Source organism: Calidris pugnax, unplaced genomic scaffold (assembly GCF_001431845.1).
Source record: "Calidris pugnax isolate Ruff unplaced genomic scaffold, ASM143184v1 scaffold76, whole genome shotgun sequence".
NCBI classification, from domain to species: Eukaryota; Metazoa; Chordata; class Aves; order Charadriiformes; family Scolopacidae; genus Calidris; species Calidris pugnax.
The window spans coordinates 2,111,829-2,123,987 of NW_015090827.1; the positions used below are offsets into that span (position 1 = coordinate 2,111,829).

General features: G+C 42.0%; 1 protein-coding gene across 2 annotated transcripts in view; it reads right to left on the reverse strand.

Moving 5' to 3' along the window:
- The window catches only part of ASNS (asparagine synthetase (glutamine-hydrolyzing)), a 22,573-nt gene that overhangs the window by 10,236 nt on the left and 178 nt on the right, over window positions 1-12,159 (reverse strand). The window contains exons 1-11 of one of the 2 annotated variants that reach the window (XM_014940320.1): window positions 11,920-11,941; window positions 10,950-11,232; window positions 8,612-8,849; window positions 7,471-7,656; window positions 7,049-7,150; window positions 4,882-5,009; window positions 3,967-4,093; window positions 2,568-2,674; window positions 2,144-2,244; window positions 1,187-1,268; window positions 774-929 (exon numbers count right to left, since the gene is read on the reverse strand). In XM_014940320.1, the coding sequence (XP_014795806.1) occupies window positions 774-929; window positions 1,187-1,268; window positions 2,144-2,244; window positions 2,568-2,674; window positions 3,967-4,093; window positions 4,882-5,009; window positions 7,049-7,150; window positions 7,471-7,656; window positions 8,612-8,849; window positions 10,950-11,198 (1,476 nt within the window). In that variant the 5' untranslated portion in view covers window positions 11,199-11,232; window positions 11,920-11,941. Of the gene's footprint in view, window positions 1-773; window positions 930-1,186; window positions 1,269-2,143; window positions 2,245-2,567; window positions 2,675-3,966; window positions 4,094-4,881; window positions 5,010-7,048; window positions 7,151-7,470; window positions 7,657-8,611; window positions 8,850-10,949; window positions 11,233-11,919; window positions 11,942-12,159 lie in introns of those variants that run through there. The other variant, XM_014940319.1, reaches the window with a different exon arrangement.

The window sequence follows — 12,159 nt, forward strand, 5'->3', positions numbered from 1 at the left end:
CAAGCTCTTAGCAACAAAAGACCTGGGATGCACAGGCAGACTCCTGCAGTCACTAATTTGGCTAAGAAAGGGAGGAGAAATAGTTGCCATGAAATAAATCCATCCCTACTTCCCTGCCTATAGATATAGAGAAAAAAAAATGGGAAATAAACCCTGGGTGGTAGGACAGACAAGCACCCATCCAGAGGCTCAACGACACAGATCTCCAGATGTCATTGCTCTGGTGTAAATTGGGTGTTATTCCTTCCTCTCGATTATTAAGCTGCCTCTGTACAGCAGAGATGATGATTATCCTGTGTCTGAAACCCAAAATGCTGTAAGACTTCATTGGTTGGAAAAGCAAGCAGGGGCTTTGAAAAGCAAAAATGGCTGGGAGAAACGAATGACAAACACAAAGGGACATTACAAAGTGGTGGTGCTGTTACCCAGCTGCAGGGTACGTTCACAAGCTGCTCCGTGTGTAACCCAGGCACTGCTTTTGCCCACACACAATCTAATTTGCAACCCGGATACCTAAATGATGTTCATTTCCTCACACAGCCATTTCTGTGAGGCCTCAGCGTTTCTCTCTGTCTAGGATTTCAAATGCCTTTAACCAACTCCGAGAGCTGGAAGGCCCTTGATTAAAGTTTATCTTGCTCCTCCACCACGAAGCTCAAGTTACTGTCACACCCAAATTTACTCTCCCAACTAAGCGTGTGAGTTGCCTCCCCTCAGCAGCCACATCCAACACACCTAAACATGAAAGATGGGAAAAAAAAGTGGTTTTGTACCTGTTGATCAATATAGTCCTGAAGAATAGAAAACCAGGATTTCTTTACTGATGCTATACCATCACTGAAAGCTTCTTTGGGTCTCCAGAGTATTTCTTTGGGAAGCAAGTTGGAATCTTCAAAGGACTGTCTTAAAAGGTATTTTTCAATTCCGTTCTGTTTGCAGAACAACAAACAATGTCGTGAGTCTCAGAAACAGCAGCACAAAGATCTGGCTTTAAAAAACTTAAGCAATGGTTTTCTTTCAGAAGCTTTGGTTGGAAAAGTGTTTCCAGTAAGTCCAAAATCCAGAAAAATATTTAGGATGTAGTTGATTTTAGGTAAAGGACTTACCCATTGAATTCATCAATCTGGTTGTGCTTAGAACATGTATTTTTAAGCTTATACTTGAGTCCAACTCCAGTTTTACATACCTTTGGGATTCGCAGTTCTGCTGGTAGAGATAAATAATAAGAAGTAAATCGATGATCCAAAAATGGGACTCTCAGTTCAAGACTAAACAGGGGAAATAAACAGAAAAGATACTGAATCAATCCAACAAGTCATCTACTTACAAACTCCATAACAGTTAAGCTTTCCCTGTCTTTCAGTAAACACAAGGTCTCCTGCTTTTACTTTGAAGAAATGTCACGTGCATATTCATGACTATCTGCATTTAATTCATCAATTTGGAAAGTTAAGTATATGGTCTGCACGTATTAAATAAAGATCTCGATGACTTACAATGCCATCTGCAGGACAGCTGGTGCATCCCATTTGCTGCTACTACTACTAGGAGGATCATTGAGAGAAGTTCAGACCCCGACAGCAGGGATAAAATTATCCTGCATCACAATATTCTGAATCACTTAGTAATTCAAACAGTAACAACATGTCAACAATTCAAGGGAGCTGGGGATGTTCAGCCTGGAGAAAAGGAGGCTGAGGGGAGACCTTCTCGCTCTCTACAACTCCCTGAAAGGAGGGTGTAGCCAGGGGGGGATTGGGCTCTTCTCCCAAGGAACAGGCCATGGGACAAGAGGAAATGGCCTCAAGTTGCACCAGGGGAGGTTTAGGATGGATATTAGGAAAAATTTTTACACTGCAAGGGTTATTAAGCCTTGGAATGGGCTGCCCAGGGAAGTGGTGGAGGCACCATCCCTGGAGGGATTTAAAAGACAGGTTAACATAGTGCTCAGAACTATGGTTTAGTGATGGTTTTTGTCAGTGTTGGGCTGATGGTTGGACTCGATGATCTTAAAGGTCTCTTCCAACCCAGGCAATTCTATGATTCTAACAACTGCTGGAATTTCCTCAACAGCAGAATTTATAAGGTCTTCTTAGGCTTTTAAATCACACGAGTCCTCAGCATCCAAGAGACTAGGTTTTACCCGTGTGCTGCAGTAGTTCTGTCGGCACGAAGCACATCGAACAGGTAGAGCTCCTTCAGGAGCCTCTCGCTCTCTTCTGCGGCTTCTTCGGGAGACGGCGCCTGTAACCACACACGTGCAGCACAGACATCACACAGCTGCACAGAGGGAACCCTTACCTGCTGTCCTGTGTCTGAGTTGTAGTGATTACTGAGTCATCTCACAGACTACATACATGACTTAACAGTCTCGGGAATTTCTGAAGTTTAAAAACATTATTTTTTTTAAGGTGATTAAATGAAACCCCTTGCGTTTTATGCCACCTCAGAAGAAAGTCTCAACAAATATACAGCTGTGGCAACTGTCAAATATCACCCCTTGAGATTTTGTGGTTGAAGGGGAGAAGAAGCAGCTCAAGGGCTCTCTGTACAGGGAATATATTTACCTTGTGGAAATATATATATCCTTGTGTCAGCTCATCTGATCCTTCTCCTGAAAAAATGACCACACTGTCCGTTTTCTTCCGTATATATTTGGAGACAAGATACATACCTTAAAAAAAAAAAGAAGTTATTAAACAGCTGGTAAAGTTGTAAATGTAGCATTTTAGATGTTTCTCTCCTACACTACCTTCTTCTAGAAAACATATGTTAAAATAACATCTCATTGTTATTCAAAGCTATCACAACAGCCACACAAACTAAGTACACATCTAGAGTGTGTACTTACACTTAGCCCTCAAAATACCAGATCCTGGGAATGCTGGAGGATTCCCGTGGGAACAGGTACAGGAGTTGTTCTGACTCAGTTCAAAATTAAGCACATGATTAATTCCAGCACAGTCCTGAACAAACCTTCTAGCTTTGGAGAACAAAACCACCAGCAAAAGTTTCTGCTTCACTTTCTGCCACTGTGGGTTGAACTGGATGAAGCCCTTTTCTTATTCTTTTTTTAAAAAGAATTATTAATTAATCAGAACTATGCCTTCCCCTCATTATATCTTTCCAAACAATATGCTTTTAGAACAAAAGCATTAGAGATCTAATGAAAAGGACCTAGTTTGTTATTTCAGAAACTAAAGCAGCAATCACAAAAGAAGATGACAGAGGAAAAGTTGGCTTAATTTTTTAAAGGAGCTCTTCCAGTGTTTCCCATTGCAAAGCCCCAGCTTCACGTACCAAATTGCACTCAAGGAACTGGGTTTTCAAAGCTGTATTGCCTATTTGGCTTGTTAACATTTTTTGCAACGTTTTAGGCTGACACAAGATTAACTGGGTGAGATGTAGCTGGTGTTGCACAGAAGGTCACACTGGATTAGGGCTTTTCGCTCTTATCAGTCTGGCAACACTGTGAGAGAAGCTGACAGTGAGTTCCTTCATTTCTCAAACACATGCTGTAAGAAGCCACCTGGCCTGAGTGTATGTGTGTTACTACAGCGTGACAATAAATACTTTAGTATTAAAATTATGCAAGGAATAGGGTCCTCACAACTGCTTTGCCATCAGAACATTCAGTTCCCAAATAAGCTCTAAATTCCCCCTTTCCTCCAAGGTTCAGGCTTAGAGCATAAAACCTAGATCTGTCAATCTAACATTTCGTCTTCACACAACTTGTGTTTTTCGCCCCAAAGCTTCAGCTTTTGGCAATCACTTTCTACAGTCAGTGACTTTGAAACTACTAACTGGGTTTGTCCCAGTGTGGTATCCCAGACAAGACCAGTGAGCAGAACTTGGGAGTCACAGTTCCCAGGTTCTGTGACAGCTAAAGGATCTCGCAGATAACCGCATGATTTTGCATAAAAGTTTACATATAGAGCAAAAATTGCTATTAAAAAAAAATCTTACCGATTGAAGCTCTTACTGTTGTTATATCGTAGGTTTCCAAAGAGAAGATAACCTCCTCTATTGCCTGAATTCCCTCCTCAGAATTAAATATCACTTCATGATGCTCGCTGCCTATATGTGCTGCCACCTGTTTGTAAAGAGTCACAATAATGTGTTGCTTTTTGATTAAAACACCTTTTAAACATACATCGTGTGTTTAATAAACCACACACATTGAGTGAAAGCACCAGCTCCCTTCTGCCACACTGAGAATTACGTGACATTAGGCAAAGAAAAGATGATACCAAAGCAGCCCCCCTGCCTCACAGTGGTGAACCCACCAGAGAGAACACAGTCTCCCTAATTAGAGCATTCAATCACGATTACAACAGACCATCCAGCTGCTTGCCCAAAGCATAACAACATCTGCAGAGGCTCTAAATACTCCAGATATTTGCCCTGAAGAGAAAAAGCAGCTCAAAAGCCATGACAGCCTGGATACCTAAGGGGCACCTCAGATGCCAAACAGTTTGCACGAGGCTTTTAATTCAGTAAACTAATGATTAACTTACAATATTTAACATATATACAAATGCCATAACATAGCAACTGTAGCATGGAGATTTACCCTGAAACCCAGAGGCAGAACTGAGAGAACTCCAAAGTACCATCCTCTAGGTCACAAAGCACCAGGAGTCTGCCATGAATATCTTCTGAATGCAAGTGACGGCAGGTAAGGCTCAATTATCTCGTTGGTAAGATTTGACTAAGCAGCAAACGCTGTACTAAATGATTTACTGCAAACTGATTGCCTTCACAGCAATGCATGAATATTCAGCACCACTATTAACACCATCCCGTGGAATTTAGCACCATTAATACAGACTGTTTAGCATTCAGCAGCTGAGAATGAGCTGAAAGCAACACTGACCCTACCTTTCTGGCAGCCACTAAGTCAGGGCTGTTCTCCATTCCGATTGCGAAGGTCTGTAAGGGATAACTGACGTTGATTTCTTTCATCAGCTTCAGAAGAACCGCTGCAACCAGGCTGGAATCTAAGCCCCCTGCCCACAAAACAGATTGTTTGGTTAGGTGTTGGACCAGTTTTTTTTATTTCCAGTTGGACCAGCTATTTTATTTAAGGGCACTGAATCTAGAAAGCAGAATCTCATGAGCAGGCTTCACTTTAAAGCCATGTGAATCCAAGGTACTTCTACAAGTGCTTTACCCCTGCTTAACAAGAGAACTGGGCAGCTTCAGTGGAACATCTTCAGTAACAGCTGTTAGTGCTTTTGATGCAAGAAGCACCAGTGGAAATCCTTCTTTAAGCTACACAGAAAGTGTTCTGAAAACACAGTGCCACTGCAGAACATGCCCCTTCTCGACTCCATTATAACAGGATTTATTCTCCATTTCAAAACTGTTCCCCACCCTCTTCTCACCTACACATTTGATACCCTACTGACAAAACTAGGTACATTTTTGTTGTTTCCTGTTTGAATAACAAGAGAATTAAGTAAAAGAATGGAACTCTTAGTGTAAGGATTCCACTCTTCCCCAGTCATTTTTCAAAAGTGTGTTTCACACATTTTGAGTGGAATTAATTCTTTAAATATCACTTCGAAGTGGAAGGATTTGAACAGTTTGGAAAAAAAAACTAAAGAAAAATAAAACCAAAAGATGCCCAAGGTGCCCAGATGCACTCCAAGTCTCCACCTTTTTATTCTCATGAGCTAGTTTTGCTAACCCTTGATGAGTTCTAGTTGCTGCTGCCCTTTGAAGCACCAAGCAAAGCACAGTACCTGTTCTCCCACACCTGCAGTTCTGAGGCAAATCCTCTTCTCTTTGTTTTCTACAGCCTGCATGTGGTTTTTCAGTTGACTGCATTAGCATCCAGTCCCACCCCCATCCCCTCTGTGGGTGTGCTACCCACAGAAAAATTTCCTTCTGTAGAAATCACACACAGAGTCTGAGAAAAGGAGAGCCCAGAAACCAAACGGAGCGCTTAGGATGCAGAAATCAGGGAAATAAAACACCTGAGCTTCCACTGTGAAGCCACAGCACTCCCACTGTGGCTGGAAACAAAAGCATTTCTCCAGCAACGATGCTCCAAGTGTACCCAAAATTGTGAAGCACTGAGATAATCTGGTATTATACCAGCACGGGCACTTGGTTTTGCTAATAATACATTCTGCATGTGCATCTGAGGAGCTGCCAACTGCCTTTAATTTGACATATGAAATTTGGGTTTTGAACAGGCTTTTTACTGGGGCTGGGATCTCCCAACTCTGCATATCTCCTAGTTTCATTTACCTCCCTCCTGCTTTTTACGATGGCACAGTCCAACAGTACCTCCTAGTCAGCTCTCTCTCATTCAAATACACATTTAATAGCATTCATGATAAATGAACGTAATTACTGATGTTCAATGCATATCAGAACTCCAACCACGAGCACAAAGTGCTCCAAAATCCACAGTAAATAAGATCCCAGTCCCATGGCTACAAAACTTTACTTCTGTGAAGCACTGAGCTGGTAAACACCAGACTGCAACACTCATCAGAACAGCTTCCTCTATCACAAGCCATTACAGGACCTGAAAAAAGTGTAGCAAATAATTTTGCCCTGTAATTTGGTAAATCAAGGGCAGTCTAGGATGGAGGGTAAAGCAAAGGAGGGGAGAAATAAGAACTTCAGTTCTTCCTGCAAGCTGAACGCACCAAGGCCTTTTTGTATCTTCACTCAGTGCACAGTGAATGTAAAAATTATATTTTCTTCTTAGACGCCAGCCTAAGCATAAATTTTATATGTTTAAGAGTATATTGGGTGATTTTTCAGTAAAAGAAATGTATTTCTTTCTTAATCAAAAATGCTCAGTGTCTCAACAAGCCAACGTACCATCCCAGAATAAACTTGAAAAGTGCAACACCTTCAAGATACTTATAAACTTAAGAACTTTATCACAAACTAACAAGGTCTCCGTAACTAAAAAGCAAATGAAGACTCAGATCGCTTCAGGTACATCACAGCAGACAAGCCAGTGTACATTCCTCTGACCATATGAAAGAGAGAAAATGTGAGAATTGTGATTCTTGCTACTTACCAGACAAAAGACAACCGATCCTTCTGTGGGCCATCAAACGCTTCCTAACAGCGTTTTCAAACAGAATACGGATGTTGCTTTTCACCGTCTCAAGGTCAAAGCCTGTGCAGAAAAGAGGAGGAAGAAGAAACCCCCCAAACCCCAAAAAGTATTACTTTGATTTTGCTGGATTATGCAATTAGGAAAACAAAGATATTTGTCTCAATTTCCTTTGAGACGGAGGGCATGTGATTTCAACTATCTTTGTGCAGGACTGCCTACAAAACCAGTTCTCAAGTTCCTACATTATAAAGGTTCTTCCATTATTTTTTTAAATGACACTTTTTTAAACCAAACAATGCAAATTTTATATTAAAAAATTATATATATTTTTTTAATTATTTTTTTTAACTGAGTCAGTAGCAAATGCTTTGCTGTACTACCTGAAGGCAGAGTTTCCACTGTATCACACGCAGCATGGAGTGGTTCATCCTTATAGCTATGAAATTTTACTAGTTCCACTGATGCCACCTTGCCAGAGGGCTTTAAATCCAACACTTCATAGTGACCCGGGAGAAACGGTTCCACTTTAGAACATAAGGATGTTGAATGCTTTAAGTTGATAAGTCCTACAGATAAAATGTGGGAGAAAAAAAAAAGGTCAGTTTTTAACCTAGGATGGTCGAGTTATACATCACTCAACAGCCTCTGTACTAAAACTATACACAAATATTTTCTCCAGATCCTAAGTTTTGTATTAAAAAATATCATTTTGAGTCCAAGCCTGCCCTGACTAGAGCATGGTTCTGCTTCTGGCAAGCTGCACACACAGATCTGAGCCATTTCAAGCTGGGGCAGAGAGCAGAAAAAGGGAGCCAGCACATTTTAATAATTGGCAAGTAGCAATTTATTCCCATGAGCATTAAGTAATTGTGAAAGTCAGTTTTAGCCGAAGTGTATTTTTGGCAATTAATGCCCTTTTGCCACTGAATTTTTTTCTGCAAGGTCAAGACTAGAGATAATTGCCAAAGAAAAAAACCCAAACAACAGGGTAGTGAATGTGTCATCTCAAAGGAGAAAAATCATCATCAAATAAAGTGAGTGTCACTAGAAAATTACTCAATGCTGCAGGAAATTTCAGTAGGGTTTAAAAGTTCTTTCTTTTTACAGATCAGCAGTTCTTGTGGCATTCTTTCCCAGTTCACCATGGAATACCAGGAACAAATTCTAATATAATTTATCGTAGCATAAATCTAAACAAACTTTATAGACTATGTTTAACTTTGGAGTAACATAAAACATCCTGGGCTCAATACTGCTACGATTCCAGAACACAAAGAATTACAGAATTAAATAAGCAAGTTATTTTAGAGATATTAAAGACAACTAAACATCTTAGAGGTTTACTGTCTGTGGTTTTTGTTTTAATGATGTGTAGTTTTTATACTACTAAATACAACTAATTTATTACTGAACTTACAGTTCACTTTCTCTTCACGCTTAGAGGAAAAGCCTGACAAAGAAGTTTTGTCTCTGACAAAAATTCTTAAGATTAATTAGGCACTGAACACAAACTGGTTTTACCTTTTGCCTCAGAACAGACACCCAAAAATCCATCATCAGTCAGCACCTTGAACAGTGGTCTGACCCCGTAGGTATCTCTTGCCAGAAACACTTTTCTGTTTGCAGTGTCCAGAAGGATGAAAGAAAATACCCCATCCAGCATGGATGCTGTTTGCTCTATTCCTCCTCGGTTGTAAAGATGAAGGATAACCTCACCATCCACTAATGTCTGATATTCAAATCCAAACTGCTTCTGCAACTAAGAAAAAAAGAAAAACATGGATAAGCACTTGCAAACATTGACTGCTTATTAATAGGAAAAAAACCAACAACAATGCCATTCATGTAACTGTTTAATAAGGAAACTAAGGGGTTCTCTGTAAAATCACAGTCCAAAAGTTCTGTCAAAGAAGGATATTGTACTTTTGTGTCCAAAATCTTACCCAGGGTCATCTCAGACAATGCAGACTGACTCTGCAGCCTTAAGCAACTCAACATTACAGCAAGTTTTCAGGGACAGATTTCTATCTGTTGATGTGAAACTGCAAATGCATGACCCCAGTCCTCAGAAGCATGAGCCACTCCATGTCCCACAGCCTGAAGCAGGGAACCACAGTTTCCAAAAAACCAACTCAAAACAGGACCAGAAAACAAAAGACATCATTTAATTGCAGTCTCAAACCACTCGGCGCCACTTTCTTATCAGATAATAATGACATTTAAGTAACACACCCTGCCCCAAACCACATAGACTTTGGCAGCATCTCTGCAGAGTAAAACACATCAGAAATAAACTTTGCTTTACTTAAGCAGCCACTGCAATTCCTTAGGGCCTTTTTTTTTTTTAAAGCACAGAGAATTTCCTTCTGCCTCATCTTCCTCCATTCCTTAAATTAACCTTTACACTCTGCCTGTGCAGATGGAGTGGGGGAGGAAGAAATAAGCTGCCAGACTTAAGTCAGACCAAATATTCTTCAATATTCTTAAAGTTCTTTCAATGTCTACCAGAAAGGGGTAAAGACGAGGTTTTAATAAAACAATAAAAGGCCAAGAAACCCCACAAACCCAATGCTTTAGCATGTTAAGAAGTTATTTGGTTTTAATTGCTATTTATGGAGCAATGACTTGGATCAAGTTGAGTCAATATTAAAATAACTAAGTCACAGCCCTAAACAAGACACCTGTTTCACCAACAATCCTTTCCCAGGCAGGTTTCAGCCACAAGCCTGAAAGAAAAATCTCTTTATAAAGAAAGAGGGTACAAAATGTGGTGAGAACAACTAAACAAATTCCTGTTGATGGCAATGTAAGTTTTGGTTGTGTGTGCAGCAGAACCGTGAGGAATTCCCACTGCTTCCAACAACAGAAACAACAAAATGCAAAACGGGAAATATTACAGATTGTTGGTTCAATACATTTCACACGGATTGCAGGAAAAAGCGTGTCTTATATTTCAAACAGACACTTAATAGCTGGAAAAAAGATTTCCAATGACGTTGCTGATATCACTGACATCACTAACAGCAGCCTAACTCCGACTTCAAAAATGTGGTATTAGAAGTACTACGTCAATTCAGATTATTCATACATTTTTGATACTACCGTGCTCAGCCTGTGATTCATTTTAAGCACTCACTTTCAGCATGATTCAGAAGCAGTCAGAATTGTAAGCTGCTTTACATTCCAAATTTGGGTTATTTGAATCACTTTCCTTTCCAAGTAACGCAGGCGGCACAGACATCATGCGGGGCATGAAAAAGAGCATGGCCAGCAGGTGGAGGGAGGTCATCCTCCCCCTCTACTCTGCCCTGGTGAGGCCCCATCTGGAGCACTGGGACCAGTTCTGGGCTCCCCAGTTCCAGAAGGACAGGGGACTGCTGGAGAGGGGACAGCAGAGGCTACAAAGATGGGACTGGAGCACCTCTCTGCTGAGGAAAGGCTGAGAGACCCAGGTTTGTTCAATCTGGAGAAGAGAAGACTGAGAGGGGACCTCATCAATGATTATCAATATCTAAAGGGTGGGTGTAAAGCATTTGCATTATGAAGAGAGAGAACAGAGAGAAAGAGGCTTGGAGTTCCCCTCCCCAAGGGAAAAATAAAGAATGTATCGATATGCATGTTCCCCTTTCTGTCAATCAAAAAGTGATTTTTCAGTATTAAAGACTAAGTATGTTATAGTCTAAGCCACCTAAGATACACAGCTCACCCAGACAATTTACTTTCTATTAAATACTAGCTATTTGATAACTTTTTGTTTCCCTAATATTCTAGTCCACTGCGTTTTAAACATTGTCTGAATATTGGCTGGTTTCAAAATGAACAAAAAAGGAAAATACTGCAAGATCCATACAACACGTACCTGTTTGAAATTGTAGATTTCTCCATTGTAGCAGAGCCACAGATAGGGGAATTTCTTCACCCGGATAGGCTGCATGCCATATAGCTGATCGACAACCGCAAGGCGGTGGAAACCAAAGCAACAGTTGGTAAATCCATTGACGTTCTCGAAACGAAAGGCATCAGGACCCCTGTGGGCTATCTTCATGGCGCTTAGACACTGGACAGAAAGGCATTCGTCGCTCCCAAACAGGGCCCAGATACCACACATGGTGAGGCTGCTGGTCTACCTGGAAGCCAAGAACCTGTTCAATAAAAACATGAATGTTATAAGCAAGAGCTGACACCTAGAAAACACAGATAACAAACGTAGCCTATTAATCGTTAGCTATCAAGAGGATTGATCAGGATGATGGCAGACTTCACTAACGTGAGGAAAAAATACAGTTTGCCTGGAATATAACATGCAAACTTTGGCCAGCAAGGAATTAGGCTTAAGTTTACCTTTACATACATCAAGGTTGTCTATAATTTTTTTATAACAGCGCACAAACAAAACAACTAGTTCCTGGGTGTAGGGTTATGATCTGCTGAAGTAACACCGTGGAAACTGCCCCCAGGAACAACGGAGCAGAACACTGCGAGCAGATCTTTAAGGCCCTTTAGATATTGATCAGCATTGATGGGACCCTCCCCCCCCAGTCTTCTCCAGGCTAAACAGCCCCGGGTCTCTCAGCCTTTCCTCATCAGAGGGGTGCTCCATCTCCTTGATCATCTCTGTAGCCCTTGTAGCTGCCTGAACCCTAACCCTAATGGTAGAGGTGGGCTGAGCCTGGGGACCTACACGTCAAGCGATGGTGCTGGGGCCCTCAGCCCCCTGCTGTCATGAGGGCCAGGATTCGGAGAGCCCCAAAGCCTGGGGCTGGAGAAGGCAGGCCAAGGGCAGCACGGCCCCGCAGCGCCATCGCTCCCTCCACACCTTTCTTTCCCACCTGGACAAGCGATGGCGCTGGGGAGCTCCGCCTCAGCACATGGAGCCGGCCTCTGCCTCTTCCTCCCTCCAGCGGGGCTGCTCCCACGCTCTCCGGGGCTCCTCTAACAGCCCACCGGGGCAGGTTCTCTCCCCGCCCGACACCCCCGGGGCTCCCCTCCCCGCGGCCGCAGCGCGCCCCGGGCCCACCGCCCCCCTCCGGCTCACAACCCGGGGGGGCCGCACACCGGCAGGAGCAGCG